This window comes from Euprymna scolopes, chromosome 31, assembly GCF_053919585.1.
Source record: "Euprymna scolopes isolate OS-2025 chromosome 31, ASM5391958v1, whole genome shotgun sequence".
Lineage (NCBI taxonomy): Eukaryota > Metazoa > Mollusca > Cephalopoda > Sepiida > Sepiolidae > Euprymna > Euprymna scolopes.
The window spans coordinates 55,301,948-55,325,472 of NC_136512.1; the positions used below are offsets into that span (position 1 = coordinate 55,301,948).

The following is a 23,525-nucleotide window of genomic DNA, read 5'->3' on the forward strand; positions in this document are numbered from 1 at the left end:
ACACAAAAAATCTCATACCGCTCCCGTGGGTCAATTGGTAGAACTGCTGACTATCAATGCGATAGTTCTAGGTTCAATCCTCGGCTTGGGAGAGGTGCTAGTCTAGCGGCACTGATGAGTTGTGACAACAAAACAGGACTGTATGTCGATGACTACAAATATATATATATATACACACACACACACATATATATACATATATATACACACATATACATACATATATATATACATACACAAACACACACACATAGAATAAATGACAAAAATTTATATTCCAAAATTCAACTTACAATTTATTCCTTTAAATCAGTTGATTTATACAATTCTTGACAGTATCTGTTTCATAGCACAAAATCAATCACTTAATTATTATATCAATCAGTGAATCTATTATGCCCTTAACTCATCAGAAGAAATAGCAACAATCAATCTGTCAAAAGGAATTAAAATGTAATTTGACATGGTGAAAATGCGAAAATTGGAAGAGAAGCTGCAGTTACCTTTATATTTTTCCATTATGCCATATTGAATTTTTTCAATATATATATATATATATATATATATATATATATATATATATATAATAATATATATATAATATATATATAATATATATATATATATATATATATATAATATAATAATATATATATAATATATATATAATATAATATATATATAATATAATTATATATTTATATATATAATATATATATAATATATATAATATAATATATAATATATATATAACTATATATATATATATATAATATATATATAATATATATATAATATAATATATATAATATAAATATATATATAATATATATAATATATATATAATATATATAATGTAATATATATAATATATATGTAATATATATACATGATATATATATAATATAATATATATAATATATATGTAATATATATATATGATATATATATAATATAATATATATAATATATATGTAATATATATATATGATATATATATAATATAATATATATAATATATATGTAATATATATATATGATATATATATAATATAATATATATAATATATATGTAATATATATATATGATATATATATAATATAATATATATAATATATATGTAATATATATATATGATATATATAATATAATATATATAATATAATATATATATAATATATAACATAATATATATATTATAATATATATATAATATATAACATAATATATATATTATATATATAATATATATATATAAATAATATATATAATATATATAACATAATATATATAATATATATATAATATATATATAATCTAATATATATATATAATATATATATAAAATAATATATATATATAATATATATATAAAATAATATATATAATATATACATAATATAATATATATAATATATATATAATATAATATATATATCTCTAATATAAAGCTGAATGTATGTATGTGTGTGTGTATGTGTGGTCACGAATAGGCTCCTTTATGGTTGACTATTTTAAAAAAGCTGATTACATATAATGATAGAAGATGTATCGAGGATCAGGAATGGGTATGTTTGATCTGGCAGAACGGTGGTTCATAAAAATTGTGGATCTGCGTTCGCGCTTGGCCCCCAAAGTATGGAAATAAAAAATGAAAAAAAACGTTTACAAGGGGTGTTGATATAGATGTACATGAGAATATGTTGATAAGTATGTTTCAACTTAAATAGGGATGGTATAATAAAATTGTGGGGTCTGCGTTCACGCCTGTACTCCATGGAAATATTCACAAACTTTAACAAAGACTTTTCATATCTATTTGCGTAAGTATACTTTGATAATTATGTTTCAGTTTGAAGAAATATGGTATAATAAAATTATGGGTGTTCGTTCGCGCTTGACCTCCATAGAATGGAAATATGTCACAAAGTTTAACAAGGTTTTTTAAAAGGGGTGAGTGTCCATAATAACACCTTAACTTTAATCTTAATTCACGTCAGCTTTTATTTTTTTTTTTTGAGTTGAATCATATTGTGTCGAATAAATTCACCTCATAAATTTACGTTCTTATTCAAGTGAAAGCCAAAAAAAAGTCGGAACTTTAGACAATTCTCGACACAAATTTTGCATAACTCTGTTTTTTTCTTTCTCCACTTGCACGTGGCACTCTTTCGAAAATAGATAAATAATAAAAAATAAGTATGTTACTTGTTATCATGCCAAAAGAAGGAAAAGATCCTGCTCACGTGATTATGTGTCTTTTTAAAAACATTTATATAACCTTTTTATGTTTATTTATACATCTGTTTAAGCTTTTTTTTTTTTTGTCAGTGTACTAGAAGGAATTCGGTTGATGTCAACCCTTTCTGCATGTTCTTTACATTACAATAGTACAATCCTGAATCCGACGGCACAATACTACACCGTTCAATACTGTAAAACTGAAACGAAGCCGTTCTGCTTGAAAAGGGCGCCATTTTCTTCTTATTCATATTCATAGCGATTCTTTGCTTTAAAAAACTAAAATAATTACGTGTTTACTTTTTTAATATCCCATTTTGCTGTTTCGGATTATTTAACTAAAGTAAGTAAAGCTTCATTATTTTTCAAAACTGTTTTTGTTTCATTGTTTTTTGATATTTCGTCGATATTATTTAGTAAGAGTGTTTAGCAGAAAAGCCAACAAACGACTAAAAATAAATATACAAGAAATAAATGTTACCATAGTCAATAAAAGTTCAGTTCATGTTTTTTTTTTGTTTTGAAATAGTTTTTAATGCTCTTTACTTGAAATAATTTCAGCGAACCGAAATTAAAACGAAATTTGAGGCGATAACTATTTAAATGAATTTTTATATAAACTACACATGCCATAATTGAATATTCCTCAAGCACAAAATAATGGAAAACATTAAAATATGTTTATAAATATTCCTTACGTTGACGGAACTCTCTTAAATTGTTAACACAGAATGCTAAGGTGCCCCTCCTTCATATTGAAAACGGGGCTCTCCATTTCAAAGTCGCTGCCATTTTGATTTTTTTTTAAACCGGTTCGTGAATTAAAAAAAAAGAAATTCTTTTTACAAACTACTTAAAAATACAAACCAATGAACTTTTCTACCATAAAAGTAACTTTTATTGACTATGGTAACATTTATTTCTTGTATATTTATATTATAAGATTTTCTCTTTGTAAGGAAACATCATTTTGTTGGTCACTCTTTGCTATGAATGGAAACAAAGTTGATATAAAAAATATATTTTTGTGAAAATTATCTTTACTTTCATCATATTTTGCTTAGGGTAAAATTTTTGAGTATCAAAACCTATCTCTTTACAACCCCCTTCTTTTCATAACCTATCATACTTTCATCAATCACAGTCCATTTTCTGTAGGCTGTTTTTGAACCAAGTCAACGACGGGTACTTCTGCTGTTCTACAAATACTTTAATGGTGAATGCTCTGACGAACTGCAAACACTTGTACCTCCCCGACGTAACTACCCCCGACAAACCCGACAAGCTACTAAGTCTCATCCCTTTACAGTAGAGATCCCTAGGTGCAAGAAAGCCTTTTACTCCAATAGTTTCTTCCCCAGAACTGCGGGTCTTTGGAACTCCCTTCCGGGATTCTGCTTTCCCAACTGCAATGATATGCAGAAGTTCAAGTGTAATGTTAACAAACATCTTTCTACTCTTCTCCCTTCATAATGACTCCGCTAATTAAGTCCCTAATAGTAGCCCCCTGCTTCAAAGTGACACTGTGCCTTGTTTGGGGTGAAAATTGAATAAAAAAAAAAAAAATTTTAAATATAATATATTTAAAGGTGGTTAGAGCAATTTTCTATAGAGCAAAGTGTATTTTAATGTTATATATGAAAACAAAGTCTCCTCATCAGCAAAATATTTGGTGTTTTTTTTTTTTAAATAAAAGACACCATAAATAAACCTAGCAATTAAGTAGTGCAGATGAATCTGGAAAATATTAAAATATAAGGAAAAATAGTTAATTAATGATGTAGATAAGTAAAGTAATATTGGTTAATAATAAAAGTTAGAATAAAATTACATAGCTGTGTTTAGAGTAAACGTTAGAATAAAATTACAAAACTGGGTTTAGATTATGTATAATGTTATAATAAGATGCTATTAAGACAATTTCAACAAATATAAGTGTATATATATATATATATATATATATATATATATATATATATATCTTTACCTTAAAATGGTTCATCTTTTGAAAGCCGTAATAATCCTCAGAGCAATTCATTTAGATGTAGTCTGTAGCTTCGGTTTATTTATGGTGTCTTTTATTTAAAAAAAAAAATACCCAATATTTTGCTGATGAGGAGACTTTGTTTTCATAAAAAACTATATGCTAAAAGTATTGCCTTTGACTCAATGTCTGTCACAATAAAAAAAACATCGTTTCCGAAATGATCGTAAATTTATTGGCTTTGTAGTGCTCGTCCTTATGAAACAGATTTTTAATTTTTAATTTCAATTTTGAATTATAAATTATCAATCACCTTACCAAATATAATACAGGGTGTTTCAAAAGTCTTGGGAACATTACAAATTCGTATATCTCATGAACTATTCCAGGTAGAAAAATGAAACTGGTGTCATTTTAAAGCTTGCTTAATCAAGTTTTTGGTCATACTAATGATTTTCGTCTTATCTTTCCATGTGCAGTAATGGCGTTCTCTAAACAAGACAAGGCGTTTTGCGTCCTCCAATTTGCAAAGACTGAATCGTGGACATGTGTTCAGCGTGCATTTCGCAGGAAATTTAAAAAAGAAGTCCCTGAAAGGAAACCCATTGTCAGATGGCATGCTAAATTTGTGAAAGATGGGTGTTTGTGCCCAAGTAAGCGAACAGGTCGCCCTTCAACTTCAGAAGCTGCAGTTGAGCAAGTCCGGACAGCCTTTCAGCGGAGCCCCCGTAAATCAGTGAGAAGAGCCAGCAGGGAACTTCAGCTTGCTCCAGCAACTGTCTGGCGTGTCTTAAGGAAACGACTGCAAATGGTACCTTACATGCTCAAGTTGGTCCAAAAGTTGAAGGACACTGATAAGCCACTTCGCCATGACTTTTGCATTGCAATGCAAGAGAAGTTGGAAGATAACGGCTTTGATGACCGGCTTGTTTTTAGCGATGAGGCGACCTTCCATCTGAATGGCAAAGTTAACAAGCATAGCACTCGCATATGGGGTACTGAGAATCTTCATGAAATTCTTGAGCACGAGCGAGATTCACCAAAAGTGAACGTGTTTTGTGCAATTTCCAAGAAAGGTGTCTATGGACCGTTCTTCTTTGAAGAGGCAACTATCACTGGTGAATCCTATCTCAACATGATGGAAGACTGGTTAATGGCTCAGTTGGAAGAAGCAGAATCTGATGACTTCATTTTTCAACAAGATGGTGCACCACCACACTGGAGACTTAGAGTAAGGCAGTTTCTTAACACAAGGCTGCCTGGTAGATGGATTGGGAGATCTGGGCGAGGTGATGACGTTCTCATGCCCTGGCCTCCTAGGTCTCCAGATCTTACCCCGTGTGACTTTTTCCTTTGGGGCTTTGTCAAGCAACAAGTCTATGTGCTGCCTATTCCAAGAGATATTGACAAACTAAAGGCTTGAATAACGGCAGTTGTGGGAACCATTGACGTCAAGATGCTGGAACGCGTTTGGCAGGAAATGGACTATCGACTAGATGTCTGCCGTGTGACGAATGGTGCTCATATTGAGCAAGTTTGAAGATTCCCCACATAACTTGAAACTTTAACCTTTCCAACGGTACCAATTTCATTTTTTAACTCCTAATAGTTTTTGAGTTATTAAAAATCTTTATGTTCCCAAGACTTTTGAAACACCCTGTATATATATAATATATATACATATATATATATATATATATATATATATATATATATATATATATATACATACATACACACACACATATATATACATATACATACACACACGTTATGTTTTCCCCTCCTATATATATATACACACACACACACACACATATATATACACATACACACACATATATATTTAGAGAGAGATAGAGAGAGAGAGAGACAGACAGAGATAGAGACTAAACGGGAGATAAATGAATTTAATGTATTAGTATAAGTTCATTTACATGTTCAAAGAAAGCAAGACAAAAAACAACCAGGGATAGTGTATGATCGGTTGATGATATTGTGTTTATTTAGATATATGCTCATCAGCACAATGACACAAAAATAATTTGCATTTGTTTTAATGTTTTCTCATCTAACGCCTAGTTTCTTGTCTGCCCCTTCTCCATTAAGTATATACAACTTACCAAGTGTAATACTGTATTATTACACACACCTGTTCTATTAAAAACATCAAACATTTTTTAGTTCAGCATAATACGATTTTCAAAACAATGTATTATTATTACTGCTGTTCCTCCTGGCCAATATGGAGTTTCTTGTCTACAATACAATACTATAATGAAACATATGGAAATTATTGCTACTAGTCAACATTGAATTTCTTGTCTCCCTCTCACAATAATCTGAAGAGAAATAATGTTGATAAGGAAAATAGTTTGAAGAAAAACACTTATTCCTCAGATATTATTTCACTTTTCACAAATTCTTGAAGAACACAAATGACTACACAATTTATTTCCAAATTACACAATAAAAAGGTTATTCAAAATATTGACTATACTCCTCGTGAATTCACTTTTAGTTTAACTCAAAAGAATGAATTTCATTACATATTATTTGTCTAAGGCAATGTTGAATAAGAATAGATCAGCTTTGTTGGTGTGCTTTGTGTAGTTTCAGTGACAAACAGCTTTCCTTTAAATAAATAAACTAGAAGAATACCCGTCCCAAGATGGGTAAAATTCCTCAAATTGAACAGTCTTACAAAGATTAAAATCAAAATAAATTGATATTAAACCGCATGTATAGAATCCTTATTAAAATCTTTATCAAATTCCATTACATGATTTTAATTCTAAAAGATGTCTAAAATTTAAGGCTTAACGAGTCTTAATAAAAAATTGAAATTCAGGAAATCTTGCTTCATCACTGTTTTATGACTATGGATCAAATTTAATTTAAATATAAAATATCTGAACTAAATAGAAAGTTATGCCATTTAAAATATGCCAAAAAAACTGAAATTGGAGGGATATTTATTAATGTCTAATATCTATTATTAAAATTTCACAAAAATTGAAAAATATGAATTTTCAAGTAGATTCTACCTTCTTTTCATTTGCTTTATATGAAACTCCAATTCACTGTTATGCCTAGCAGATTTGTTCCAAAATTCAATTAGTTTATGAGTGAATCCTATGCATACAAATATATAAACATAAACCTTTATATTAGTTTATAAAATTATTTACTCCCTGATTCACTGATAATCTTACGCTACTGTACTGGCTGATCACCAGTTGAACATACATACCTCTAAATCATCAGCCGAAAGTAAAATAACAGACGTTAAGTCCTTCTGTATTTTCTGTAATAAATGAGTAAGCCTGGGTGAGAGGCCCCCATCACCATCTCCACCAGCACAATCCACTTCATCATAGTCCATTTGAGATGTGTGACCAGACACAGCTGCTGCAAAATTAAATTATACATAAAATAAAGCTATCTTGTATTTCTTATATGTAAAAAATTAAACGTGTCTGTCTGTACATTCATCATGTTTTTCCACATCCAATTATAAATTATCACATTCTGAAGATGATTTATAGCAACAAAACTGGAGAGTATGAAGGTATACAAAAGAACTAGGAGAAACGAATTTTAAATAAGAAATATGTTTCATCATAATACAAAAATGCATGAGTTGTTAGAAAGACAAAACGAAAGTGTATGAATGAACAGAAATGTAAAATTACTTATATAATCTCAACAGTGGCAATGTGCTACTCGAATAATTCAAGCAGTTGTTTCTTTTTGTTGTTGTTTTTTTGTCCATTATCTGACAGTCGGTTGACTTGATTAGAAAAGTAAATTTAACAGGCAAAGCCCATTCAGGTTTCAGAAGCAGGTTGAAAGTTATGCCAATAAGAGACAATCTCATTTCTGAATTTATGACCATGTGAGGTATCAGAGAACTAATGAATGTGACATTAGCACTGTTTCATTTTAAAACCCTACATCACTAAGGGAGATAACTCTGATCCCAATAATGTTTGTATGGAAAAAAATGTAGGTGCTTCTACACTATTGGGACGAGATTTTGTAGTCAATAAATGGAGTTTTCAGATAAAAAAACAATGGTTTCTACTGATTTTTTTTGTCAATTCTAATAAATTATAATGGTAGCTTCTAAATTATGCAGTCGAAATTACCTGAATGTTACTGAATTATTAAAAAAAAAACAAATTTAATCGTGTTAGCAGGTGAAAAATTGTCGCCATCTTTGTGTAATTCGAACGGAAAATAATCTCTCTGTTGAACTCCCCTGTGTTTTACGATTATTTTCATCAAATTCTATTTTCTATTTTCTTTAACAAAATATTTTCTCCCTCATCAATTTTCGTCATTTTTGGATATAATCATCTTAAAAATATGAGGAATACGTAGATACCATTGTTTTCATGTGAAATTCAGTTTTACAATTTCCAAAAATCTCGTCCCAGTTCTGTAGAAGCACCAAAATTTGTTTTAAAGTTTTGTTTGTACAAAAGAAATATAATTCTGCTTTCTCCAAAACAAAAAATATTCGTTTATTTAAATTTAAAGAAAAAATAAACTTCATTTTCAGTTTTATAAATAATATTTTTCAAGTGCAAATCAAGTCGATGATAAAAAACAAGAATGTAAAAATCAGTCATGAGACTGTACACTTCCGCATGAAAATGTGAATTAAAATTCTATCAAAATATCAAACTTGACCAAACTTTTCAAGATCAAGTTTATATAAGATGTGAGATTTTATTGGCTACAATATGGACCAAGTAAAGAATCTCTATAATGAACAGAACCAAAGTTATTGCCAAAAGTGTGACTTTTACCTTTTTTATGATACAGACTTTGACCAAGATATCCTAAAATTAAATCAATTCTAAGTAAGACCATACCGATATTTGGACCAAGTTTGGTGATGATTGGTCAAGTGACATATATACACACACACACACACACACACACACACACACACACATATGTCAAATTTTAGTCATTCAATAAATTTAAAAATTTATGACATGAAATGGTTAAATTTCAAATCAAAAGATTTTTATTATTCTGTGTAAGACAAAGAATACATTTGAAATATTATAACTCCTTATCCTATAGGATTTCGATGTCTACCATTTCTTCAGAGGAGAAAATATTAGCAAATAATTATAATGGTTTACACCTTATTTGCTAAAGTCCACCGGACCTATATATAACAAAAAATTTTTTTAATTTTTTACCGGACTCATTATATAAACAAAGAAAATTGCTCCAGGAAAATGCCTACTTTGGATTATGTGGATTACTCAAAATACAGTTTGGATCACTTTACCACACTGCTATCAAAGACATTCACTTCGGATTTTACCATGCAATTTGGATGTGAATTTTTTATATCCTTTTCATTAACTTCCCTTATTCTATGATATTTAAATACTTAAAAACTTTTAATTGTGATTTTCCATGTCTCACTGACTTTAGCAAATAAGGTGTAAACCATTATGATTATTTGCTAATATTTCCTCCTCTGAAGAAATGGTAGACATCGAAATCCTATAGAATAAGGAGTTATAATATTTCAAATGTATTCTTTGTCTTACATAGAATAATAAAAATCTTTTGATTTGAAATTTAACCATTTCACGTCATAATTTTTTGAATTTATTGAATGACTAAAATTTGATTTATTTGCTCTATCTTGTATATCGAGCAATTTTTATTTAGATGGGATAGTACTTATAGAATATTACTGCCAATACTATTTTGTAAGACTTATAATCACAGGTTTCCATACCAGTTGATTGTTAGATAATTTTATTCTGATGTATATATATATATATATATATATATATATATATATATATATATATATATATTAGTCTGTACATAAACAGTTACAAATTTATCCAAATACATTGACTCTTTGACAGAGATAAAAGTTTACAATCTGGATCTAAACAAATGGTTGCTAATAATATTGAACTTAAAATTTTCTTAAAATCTCTTCTAAAAATGTATTAATGTTTGGTCATTATCAACATTATAGTTTCTACTAGTATCATATTCACTGCCAATTACCTCTTGTCAGAGTATGTTGCAAACACACAAATACATTAAATTTTATTTGTATAGATTTATCAGCATAATCATGTTGACACACCGGTTCTCATTATATAGCTGAAGTTTAGTGACGTTGAGCTTGGTAAATACCAGATGGATGATTATTTGGAAGTATCAGGCACTGTATGTGAGAAGGTGGCGATATTTCCTTGCAAAATCCTATGTATATATATAATATAAGTGACCCTTATATGCAATACTAAAGCGCACATGGCATAATCACTTGACACACCAGTTCTTGTTAGATCACTGAAGGTCAGTGACTTTGAGAAGTTTTGTCAATATTAAATGGGTGACTATTTCAAAATAATAAGTGCTCTCTGATTATCCTGGTATTGACTTGAACTTCTGTTTGCCACTAGACTTAACCAGTGTCAGTTCAAAAGGTGTGGTTCGGTATTGTGTAACTTTTGCTTAAGAATAGACTTCCCACATTAGCACTCTTACAGGGGTTATCCATTGTCTCTGAAGATTGAGTAGAAGCCTGGCTGGCACACAGAGGATGATTTGGTCATTTAATAGGTCATTGAGTACAGTAAACAAAAAGAAGAGTATAATCTTTGTTCTATCTCTTACTTGCTTGTGGAGGTTTCCATTTGTCTGTGCCTTGCAGGAATTGGAAAACGGTGTCGGATGGCATAAATGCAAAATATTCTTCATCTTCAACTTCAGTACCATCACATTCTAAGACAACTTTTACCGGTAGATTTGGCATAATATCCAGCTTACTTTTTCCTAAAAATATAAAAACAAGAATTAAAATTAAGAAATTTGCAATGGTCAGAAATTAAAATATTGTTTGGATCTTTCTGAATACTATTCTCATTTTTTTTTTTTTTTGCACATTTCAAGTAATGAAATTTTCGATTTCCTTCAAGTGTAACTTTGGAAATTTTATGTCAAACTCAGGAACAGAATTTTTAACAGAACCTTTTATTTAATCCATGGTGGTAGATTGTTCTCTTTCTAGCAGCCATAACAAGATATGTGTAACGGATAAACAATTAGTTATAACTGACAGCCTTGTAGGGATTCACTGCTTACTACAAAACAATAATTATCAAGAATAACAAATTAAGACTTTTACCAATCTTTATTTTTTACAGAATTATTTTTAAATAAGATTTTGAAAATGGAATTTAATATTTGTTGATTAAATTATTAATTGGACCAAAACTATAACCTAAAACTAATGTTGTTACATTAATGTGTTTTAATCCATATTTATAAAATTTTTGAATGTAAACAGTTTCTAAAAGTAAATTTTTTATACATGATTATTTGCTAAAACTTTTAAAGCCATAGCTGACTTTCTATTTGACAGTTTAAATACTTCCAAATTCCTTTCATATTTTAAAGTAATTCATGTAATTATTTGTTTTTCAACAATTAAAAAAGATTAAAATGGCTGCTGTGTTTACAAAGAAATTAAATGCATTCTGGTGGATTTAATTATTTTCTTTTAAATATGATTTTTGAAAGTTAATTTTGCAACATTACACGATTGCATTTTTGCAATAAGTAAATAATTGTAAATAAATAAAATAATTTGCAAGTTACGTAGAGACAAAAAACAGAGACACATGAGAAGTGATCATACACATTTATTCAGCTGAGTAAATGTGTCTTTTAAGAAACGTGAAATTTGCTTCTCCCCAACATAAAACAAAGAATTCTCATTTTAACCTAAACAGTGTAACCGATTCTTTAGCATTCTTGCTAGTAGCAAAGTGTAGTATCTGTTCTGATACAATATTTTTTCTCTCTTTGATCAGTAAGAAAGAAGAAATCGTTTTAGACCTAGGCAATTTTTATTTTTCTCCCAATCCAGAGTGAGTTAGATTTTCCTCACATCAATAACTGACTGTGCACAACTGTTTTTGTGAGGAGCAAAGTAAATATAAACTTTGCAGTCGGATTTATTTTAAAATTTCTCCCCCCATAACTATAGAAGTCTGATTTTCATAAATAAATGTTTGTGAAGTTATTATTAAACTGGGATAGTGTTTAGAAGAGGTGGAGAAATACAGGGTGACCCTTCCCCCACAAAAAACAAAAAAATGTCATGGAATTGGTAATCAAATTCACAATCCTTTCTTCAGTCTACGTCTGATTTGTCCAATAAATTTTACTCATTTAATCAATGTTCAATGATGTGTGGGAACACTTGAGTGGTTGCCTTATTAGTAGAAGATCCTAAATAAACTTCATATTCTCCGGACCATAAACGCAGCCCTTAGATTTTTATCCGTACAGTTATCTCAAAAGATAATGTCTATCAACAAAAATCTGCAGACTATTACTGAACTGAAGATAATGATCACAATCAAAACCAAGGCAATACAAAGAAGAGAGGAGCGTATCAAAGTAATTGAAAAATTTGCATGTCGTATCTAAGTGAGCATATAATTGAACTGTGATAAGACAAAAACTAAAACTTTGTGGACAAGTCAGGCAGAGAATCGTGAATTTTATAAACAATTCCATAGGTGGCAATTTGGAATACCCTATATCTAATTTTATAAATATCTTAAATTGATATAATTACTTGTTTTTCCCTTGAATTGTTTAGCAAGTTTCATATATCTGTTTGCATTCTGGGTCTAAAATAGAAATCTTACATAAAATCAATTGATACGTTTGCTAAAAAACAATAATGTAACTATTCTTCTGCTCCAGAAGTTTCCAATTGTTTTACAAAATTTTAGTGTAGCCCAGAGCATTATTTATTGACAGAATGAACAGAGCTCTATAGACAAATTTATCTTGAGTTGACCTTTGACAACTAAATATTTTCGTTTACTAGCCAAATAGAAAAGTTACTAGCCAAACCTACGTAATTTTTTGAATATGACATCTTGTTTTGTGACGATTATGTACATAATAAAGTTTTTCTGTATTTTTTAAGTGTAATTTTTAATATATACCAAACTAATTTTATGTGGATACTTGAAGATATAAACATTCTAATTTCTCCAAATGTTTTTTTAAACAACCTTCGTTAATAAAAAAAGAGTATATTGTTCTATCAAATTTTTATTATTTAAATAATTTAACTTTGTTTGTTTTATTAAAAAAAAGTTGAAAAGATATTTTTCACTCAGTAGTATTGTCAGTGAAAGATATACAATTGCCAAAAGATAAGTGTTTCATTATTTCTAGTCGCCACTTTGAAACTTCACTCGCAAATGCGACTGTTTCACTCGGAATGTAGAGCCCTGATGAAAAACTGACTTTGGAATCTAAGGAGGAATTCTCTCTTTTCCTCTCATGAAATATATATAATCAATTTTTGTCTGCTATTATAGGCGCTCTGCTGAGCTACCTAAAATTCTCCTTGCGAAATCCTCACAGCAAGTACTCACCTAGCTACCACAATTATAATTAGATTAGCTAATCATGCTAGTTATAAAAATAAAATTGTTGTACATTTATGACTGAAACTTAGTGGACATAAACTAAAATTTATTTGTATAAAATATGTTTGGATTGCAGAAAGAATTGTGAATTTTTTTAACAATTCCATAGGTGGCATTGGGGGTGGGGGTCATTCTACATTATAGGTTATTTGGGCCATTTTTTGTAACTAAAGTCTAATTTATCATAATTAAATAATCGTGGGATTTCCTTTAAAAGGTCACAATTCTCACTCCAAGCTATGAGAAAAAACATTTTCAAAAAATCTTAAATTTACTTACCAAACTGAATCATTTGCTGTAAAGAATTGGCTACAACTGATTTTCGCAGAGTGCGATCAGCATTCCAGATTTTGAAAGGTCGAGACATTTTCGTGTTGTTTTTGTGCTAATATTCTAACGAAGATCTGAAAAGAGAAACAAAAGTGATGAGGTTTCAATAGAGAAATCATACATCCTAAATCAAAATTTGATTTTAGTTATATACAAAAAACTATTTACTGTCAGTACAGATTTTTGCAAATCATAAACAATGTCACATTTATTCTGGTAGAACTATTAGTCACCAAATTATGATACTGTTGCATATAATAAGAAATACATTATATATAGAGAATACTAATAGGAGACAGACAGTTAATAAAGACTTATGATCCGTATTTGCTTTTATTAATATCTTCACCATAACAGTTCCTTTTTTCTCTCACACACCTGAGAGTCAGGGGTCAAAGTTACATAACTCAGGTATTATGTTAATAGTTGTAAATTAGAAAATTTGATATCTTGTGTGTTATTCTTCCAACGGTCTATTTTCAAAATGTATAACTAAAAATGCAAGCTTTAAACAACTGAAAAATCTTTACAAATGTTATATCATCTTGTGGTAAATGAAAATTAATCAGAATGGAAGCAATAATTATTAAACCAAATCTGCCTAAACATTGAGCAAAATCCCATGATCCCAAAAAAAACAATAAAATAAAAAAATAACACGTTAGCACGATTTTGAATGCTCTTATGAAATTTATTTCAACAGTTAATACATTGAAGTTTTTTAATATGATTCATAACACATTATTCAAGCCAATGATGGAAACCCTAGAAGACCTCCAGTCTGTAGTGGAAAGGGGTCAAAAATGGATGGTAGCATTCAATGCTGCCAAGACTAAGCTCGTTTCCTTTAATAATTACAAGAAACCTTCTCATCCACTCATAGCTATGGCTAAAGATACATTACCTGAAAGTACTTCGTTCAAACTCCTTGGCTTAACGTTCACGGGTAACATAAGTTAGAATAGATATATTGAGAGCATTGCCAAGGCTGCTGCAAAGAAGGTGGGCTCTCTCTACCGTGCTAGAAAGTTACTTACACCTGAAAGTATCCTGTACCTCTACAAGGCCATATAGAGTATTGTTGTCACATTTGGATGGTGCATCTGCTACTAGTCTCACTCCTGGACAAGGTTCAAAAGAGAGTCATCAACCTGATCGGTCCTGAACTGTCAGGTAAGCTTCAACCTCTGACCCATTGATGAAATGTTGCATCCCTCTGCCTGTTTTACAAGTATTTTAATGGTGGATGCTCCAACAAATCACAAGCCCTTGTACTCCCTCAATGTGAATACCCCCCAACAAGCAGCAAAGTGCCACTCCATACACAGTAGAGATCCCTAGATGTAAGAAAGCCTTTTACTTTAATAGTTTCTTCTCCAGAAGTGCTAGACTTTGGAATTTCTTTCCGGGTTTCTGCTTCCCCAACCGTACTGACATGCAGAAGTTCAAGTATAATGTCAACAGACATCTTGCTGTTCAACTCTCTACATAGTATCCCTGAAGCTTATGTCCCTGATAGTAGTCCCCATCAACTCTTATGAACCTAAAGAGAGAAATGATTTAATAATTGAAAAGAAATTTCCAGCTATACCGTAGCTGGAGATCTTGTGAAGTAAACCTTTATGCCATACTCTATCAAAGGCCTTTGATATGGCAAGAGCAATTGTCCTAGAAAGGTAGCCTCCATCAAGAATTCGCTAATCCTATGAGATATAACTGTAAGCACATCTGCTGTAGATCCAGCAGAACGGAAACCATATTGCGTGTCACTAAGAAGGTTATTTTTGCTGAAATGGTTGATTACATCTCTATTTAACACAGATTCCAGCAACTTACTCATGATGCACAGGAGACTTATTGGCCTATAGTGAGAGGAAGATAAGCGATCACCTTAATTCTTAAATACAGGTCATATTGATGAGGTTTTCCAGGGTGATGGGAAGCAATTCTCCTTAAGACAACGTTTTAAACAGTTTTGTAAGGATGGGCGCTAGTTCTGGTTGAAGTCTTTTGAGTACTATAATTGGAATACCGTCAGGGCCAGTTGCTTTACTGGAATCAATTATATCTATATTAAACTCACCATATTGATGAGTGACACATTTTTTTTTTAAATCAGATATGCATTAGAGATACATAATAACGTGTGAATCAAGTTGAAAAACACCATTAAAAAATAAACCACTCATCATCGAAAATAGTAATCTAAATTGAAGTAACCTGAAAAAATATATATTAAAAGACAAAGGATTTCATATTTATAGAGAAAAGATTTTTTTTTCCATCTAAATTCTATCCAAATAATTCAAAATATTAAACTGGATGAAACATCATAAGTTTAAATTGATGGGAATTGCACTATATTTACCCATTTTAACAATCTAAGTTGGGTTGGTTTTTGATACCTAATAACAGGAAATATAGTTGTGAAATTATATTCTAGAAAATCTTCATTATTGCTTCCTCTCTTTGCCACCATTGATAGCAATAATAAAAAAAAATTTTTAAAACAAAACAGGATCCAAAATGTGGAGAATATCAAAATCATTATTTAACTAATTAAAATCTTTTCAAAGAAACAATCACCAATTGATAAATGATACACAGATTTTAACTTGCATTATTTCAATTATTTGAACTACTATTTCCATTTTAGATGCTTCAGTTGATAAAATTTCCAATCTTCTACAGGTACATTTTGTCAAACTCGGGAATCTGTATGGAATTACAAACAGAATATTTTATTTAATCGACGAGGGTAACATGTTCTTGTTCCATCAATCATGACCAAGTAAAAGTCTTAAGTAATTTGTAATTGCATTATCAATATTGCTCATACTAACGATTGAATCTTCCACCCCCTGAAGAATGTTACTTAGAACTGATAACTTAACAATTTTTTGCTATTGCATAAGAAGTACTTCAGGAATAATCCAAATAAAAATTATCAATCCTCATCTAAAACATTCCAAAACATAAAAACGTTTATATTCTTTTGGTTCCAGGCAGTTTTTATTATGTATTACTTTTTATTTTAATTAAATTCTGTAGATTTCATTCAGGGTAAAACAAAACAAAAACAATGCCAATCCTCTTTACAAACATGCTCTAAATAATATATACAGCACAGGTCCGACAACTCTTTTAACTAATAATTTGCAGCTAGGGAAAATCAGTGCAAAAGTGTGAAAATAAAAAAAAATGGAATTTGCCAAGTGAAAGTTAAATGACGGTATTACGAATATGCATGCATAACGTAATAGCTATTGGTTCATGTTTTAATTTTTAGTCTTGCAGCAAACATGTCTTCATAGCTCAGACATTAATGTCAAAGGAAAAAGTAAATCGTAAGCTAAACGTTTTGGTTTTGATTCTCAGTGATGGTGCACAAGTCATTTTTTTTTTTTTTTAACTTTTTAAATCATTACTACATATTGGGTTCAATATAATATAATATAATAATAAATACGAAATTTGCATTAATCAAAATATCATATTTAAGCATATTTTACGACTGTGGAATGCTAGGTGGCCTACTAGTGTAATATAAACACTAGTGTATTTCCATTAAAGAAAAAGCTTACGCTTCTAGCAAAGCCTGGTGTTTTAGAGACATGCTAGGTGTTTGATGGAAGGTGGTACTAAATTATCATGAAAGTAATATTTGGTCTGGCAAAATGGTTAATTTGGTTCTGCAATGAAGAGTACTGAAAAATCAGTATTGCACTCGTATAGAGTTGTTTTTAGTAGAAACATGTTTTTGTCTTTGAATATTACTATGCATATGTATTAATATGGCCCAAATTTAAATTTGATTAAACTTCCATTCATGAATACCTTGAAGGTTTGGCAATATGAGCTGGAAAATTGTGATGGAAATGTGTAAAAGTGACTAGCAGGAAGGATCTGAGCTTATGTTCTGACTGTGTTTGCAAAATTCAGTGGGAAACTTGGAAAAAATAAAAAGTGCAGCAAGGTCCGGGCAAGGCAATGCAGACCTTGGCAAGAGAGATGAGCATCAGTGACGACTATGAAGAAAGCACTGAATAAAAATATTTGCTAATCTTTGTATAAGAGCAACAAGCAACAATTAGTCACTCTTAAGACCCAAGAGATTCGCCTTATGAAAACAAAGAACCTCATCAACAAGTGAAACACCCAGTCAAGCAGAGGATGCTCAGGCTCTTCTCAGGACCAGCTGCACAACATACAGAACTACAGGTAGATAGCCTATAATCCACACAAAGTACCACGCATCATAAAGACCAAATTTCTTCAAACTGTGATGGTCTTTACTGAAGCAGCACTCACGTTAAGCAGGTTGAACTGGCTTCCTCTGAAGGAAGAAATTTCATGGGAATATGAAATGCATAAGCGATTCCCAGTCACATGTATATCTCGGTTAGGGAAGATGATGACATTATGTTTTTTTGCAGCTCTTACAGGGAGGTGGCGACATCCTATTACATTTTGCTTGTTCACACTGCACTTGCTAATGATGGTCTTTGAATATGTTTCTAACAAAGGCCATGCTATTGCATATCTTTGAAAATGGATTCATCCTCAATTTAGATGGCTATATTGAGTTGTTGTTCATTGTTGTCAAGCAGTAGATGGAAAGGAGAGGCCATATATATGTGTGGCAGCACGGCTCGGTTCCATTTCACACTTACAGAAAAACTCAGAAGTAACTGTCTGAGAAGTTTCACAACTTTATCAGAGCCAATATCTGCCAATACAACTCAACTGACCTGATTACAATCCAATGGACTATTATGTGTGGAGTGCAATTATGAAAGAGAGCAACTATACAACCAAGGACAAGCTGATTGCTAGGGTCAAACTGGCATTCACAGGTTTTGAAGGAAAATACTGTGAAGGCCACATCTGTCAGGTTCAGATATCTAGGAGCCATGGTGGAGGCTCAGAGCATTTTTTTCGAGTAAGCTGTATTTAGGAAAACATCCTTGAGTTGCATTATAAATTTATGAATATATCAATTATTGGCCAGGATATGACATCTTTCCCCATTTCCTTTTCAAAAAGAGTCAAATTTATCTCAAACACGCTGTATATCTCTCTGAGTATTCCTAGTATGGGCACAAATTAAAAGTGTCAGTTTTCAAGTGATGACATCATGACTTTTGTGCCACTCAGTACAAATCTAAATAAATCAGGAATTCAAAAACCATCAAAAAACAATGGAAGACAGTTGTAGAAAAATAAAAACAACAAATTCCAAAGCAAAACAAAAATGTGAGACTGACCTTTGAAAGTATTAAAGGTCAACCATAAGATGTCATTTTATTGTGATTGACTGATTTCATACCCATACCCATACCCATACCCAACTAATCAAATTTATATTAAGAAAATTATGTTACCACTTCTTATGTAAGTATTTCTTGCCGCTACATAACCTACAGATTATAATCTTATTTACTATTAATCTAAGTGGCCGATTATAGTCACGCACGACCCAAAGGTTTCCATTTAATTAGTTGCTACATTGAGATATAAGGGAGGGCGCCACACCATTTTCAGAATTACTCCACTTGCTCTTGATCCTTCCCTTATAATGCTGAGTTTAGCAAAGGGGCAACAAGTACTATATTTTTTAAGTTTTTGGTATGACATGATCAAAGATCAAACCCCTGCCTACCAGCCCATTAGCAATTACTCATACCATTATGACAAATGAACTGGTTTACTATTAATCAATTATTTATTGAAATCAAAAATCAAATCATCAAAGTACTAAAATAAACTTTTAAAAAATCCATTTTAAATAAATAATTTAATTATGAAATTAAATCCACCAAAGTATATTTCGATTTCTTCATAAATAAGTTAGTCATTTTAATCTTTTTTTAAAAATTAAAAAAAATATATATATATATAAAAAGAACAAGTTACTTGGTGACACTTTGAAATTTGAACAGAATTTGGAAGCATTTAACCTGTTGAATAAAAAAGTGATTTCTGGCATTAAAATTCTTGGCAAAACTCATGTCTTAAAAGAGTGAAAATTTTTCAAACTATTTGCATACGATAATTGTATAAATAGAGATTAAAATAACATTACTTATCAAAATTGTATTTTTATAACAAATTGGTCCAATTAATAATTTAATGGCCAAATGATATTATAATCATTGAATTTAACTTTTAAAATCTTATTCAAAATATTAATAATCAAAACAGACAAAACAAAAATTAAATTAAAAACATTCCCGGACGACACCAGTTACTATCTATCTCTTCTCTTCTTTTCTATCTATCTTATTCTATCTATCTATCTTCTTTCTTCTATCTATATAAATAAAATGAACTCATTTTTTCCCGTGTGAGTTTGACCATAATAGGATTTAAAAATCACGACATTACATTCAAATGTAATGTCCCCATACTTCAGCACAGGATCTGAGGTGTGGCTATAGGCCTACTACCCTTACAGTTCCTTGATATTCGTACGTTTCTATATTTTTTCTCTTTTTGCAGGTGGGTGGGGGGTTGCGATTCGAAGGATTAATTAAACAAAACAAACTAACATTGGATTCCAGTTTTTACAAGAAACTTTAGCAGTCAGCTGCCAGCGTTCTTCAAATCTTGCACTGATTAGTCACTTTAATATTTTATTTACTGTTGACTTCCTATTTTCGGATTAGTTACTTATTCATTATTTATTTCTATACATTGCATTTCTGAGAGTTTCATTAGCACAATTACTACTACGCTATCGACATTGGAATCAGACGACATTCAAATTGGTTCACAGCGACCAACATTAAAAAAAATAAAAAACACGGTCAGTTTTCTGGTTTTATTTATTCATTTTTTTTTTCACTGAAACAAAAAAAATAAATAAATAAATAAAATCTAATAAACATATTTTCATTATACACGGTAAGTTTTATTTTTTTAATTTTATTTTTCCATTTAAAAAAAAACAAAAAAATTAGATTTAAATAAACATATTTGCATTTTACGTGGTAACTTTTTGGGTTTTTTTCTTTTTTTTCTTCTTTTTTTTCCTTTTGTATTCTTTAACGGTAGTTTTGTTTTTTATTCCTTTCAATTTTACGCATCATACATTAGCTAAACCAGGGCGGGGTCCATCTATAAATATAAAAGCTAAAATGTGTGTGGGGTGGGGGTGAGTGTGTGGGTATTCTTTCACCCTAAACTCGGCCACCTCCTGCTACTACGACAATGACGTCATGTTTGACCTAGAAAACGTTGACGTTAGTTTCAACCACTTGCAAGTGTTTTTAAAGGGTTAATTTATGAATTGCTCCTCTTAACCGGGTAGAGATTCAATCTTGATAGTTTTGCTTTATTAAAGAAAATATTTTTTTAGATTCCGTTATTGTATATATAATAAAAATTTGGAATTAAATTCAGTCAATTAAAAAATGTATGATAAATTTCTTTTACGACCAGGAATACAACAGTTTAAAAAAGGATTTCATTAGACCTAACTACATCATGGAATATCCTTTTTGATCTTGGCTTCTTTTAGACTTTTCATGCAAGCTTTTTAGTGTTTCAATATACGTGCTAAATAGCAAATTTATTAATGCTTATAAACTTTATTTTGCTAAAAACATTTCCTCTGATGAGATGAGCCATTTATTGAAAATCCATGGATAAAGGAAAAATCTAAGTTCTTGTATTCCTTGTTGAATAATAGATTTGTGATAATTTTTTTAATTTACTGAATTTAATTTCAAATTTTCATTTATACTATCACTTTATCTTGTATATTGAACTTCTGGTATTCTTGCATAATTTGACCTGGATCCTCGTGATTTCCCGTCAAGCCCGGATCGGGTGAGACCAGCAATCATTGGTGACAGCCAAGCGACGTAACAGACGCAGACTAAGGAAAAAAAGCAAAACAAAACGAAAAAAAAAAAACAACTGAAAATTTTCAAATAATAACAAGAAACCTACCTTTAAAAAAACAAATATGTTTATTTAATTTATTGTAGTATTTTTTTTTTTTTATAATTATGAACAAGAAGTTTTGTTTTTTTTGTATTTATCTGCAAAAAAGGTTGATTACCGATATAACTGTTAGTGTAAGTACAATTTTTTGTTTCATTTTATTTTTTTTTTTTTTGCATAATATTTATCAGCAACAAGTTTTTTTGTTTTTTTTTATCTGCAAAAAAAAGGTTGTTTACCCGTATAATTGTTAGGCGTAAGTACAATTTTTTGTTTAATTATTAGTATTATTTTTTTTTTATCAAAAATATTGATTTTTTTTTTTTTCATTTTTTTTTTTTTTTTTAAACGGTTGTTATTTGCTGGCGGAACAACTTTCTGGAGAGGAGGATATTTCCTTAGGAATCTTTTGCTTCGTTCGACTGTTGATCGGCCATCAACAGCAAAGAGAGATGTGATGGGGCAGAGGAAATGGGATAAAGCTCCTCAACCAGGTAGCTTTCGGAAATATGATTTTTGATGGAGACAAAAGGATCGTTTCCAAATTTTTGTCTCCACATAAATTCTAGTAAATATGTATTCAGAAGCTCACGGGTCCCGGCTGGTCCCACATTCTTGTTTGTTACGCTGTTTCGCTTCCTTCCACATCCTCTCGACGTGGTTCGTTGTTGCCTTCGTCGTAGGGTCTACAAAGTGAATACTATGATTCACAGTGAGGTGTTGGAACCCTTTTCCTCCAACTTTGTTATAGGCCTTCCAACATTAGGAAACAACTGTTGTGCCCGGCAGAATATATTTTTTTATTATTGGAAGGAGGGTTTTGGCGTTTCAATTTGGGACGGTGACCAAAAAATCCTCCTTGTCGGTGATATCATAGCCACCGAAGACCCAGAGCGGTTCGAGGATTCTTCCAATGTTATGTTTCCTCCAGTTGAATAAGGATTCGTCTATTTCTACAGTGTGACCTGGGCCTCCTATCTGCTGGGGATTCCTCAGGAAATACTCCTGACAAATTTCCCTCAGAAAGTTCTTCCAATCCGTGTACGTGTGTTCGGATATAACACCACATTCTCTCTTAATATTTTTTAGTGTCGTCATTTCGAAGGCCCATAAATAGATGATTTTCACTATAGTTGTAATATCCAAATTGGAACGTGCAAAAAACGATCCTGTGCACAATGATACCCACTGTCTACACTGACCACTGGTACACCACCAGGAGAAGCCATCCTTTACGCAATTTCTGTTTTTTAGTAAACATTTGTTGCATCTCATTCTTTGGGAAATCAATTTCTTTTCCTGACAAAAGGAAATTGTCTGCATCGGCGTTTCCATTTGTTTTTCAATCATGCATAGATTTATTTCCATGGCTGTCATTTTTTTCAGTAGTTACTTTCTTCCAATTCGATTGTCGTCTGCTTACGCATACTAAAGTCGAATTAGTGTTTCAACATTTGAACAACGCTCGGCGGACGCCGATGATTGCCGGTCTTGCCCA

The 23,525-nt window shown here is 30.6% G+C and overlaps 1 protein-coding gene across 1 annotated transcript in view; it reads right to left on the minus strand.

The window, feature by feature from the left end:
• LOC145255757 (DNA fragmentation factor subunit alpha-like) overlaps window positions 1-23,525 on the minus strand; it is a 56,357-nt gene that overhangs the window by 2,908 nt on the left and 29,924 nt on the right. The window contains exons 3-5 of the mRNA XM_080114408.1: window positions 14,027-14,151; window positions 10,905-11,063; window positions 7,480-7,637 (exon numbers count right to left, since the gene is read on the minus strand). Coding sequence (XP_079970534.1) covers window positions 7,480-7,637; window positions 10,905-11,063; window positions 14,027-14,114 — 405 coding nt within the window. The 5' untranslated portion in view covers window positions 14,115-14,151. The remainder of the gene's footprint in view (window positions 1-7,479; window positions 7,638-10,904; window positions 11,064-14,026; window positions 14,152-23,525) is intronic.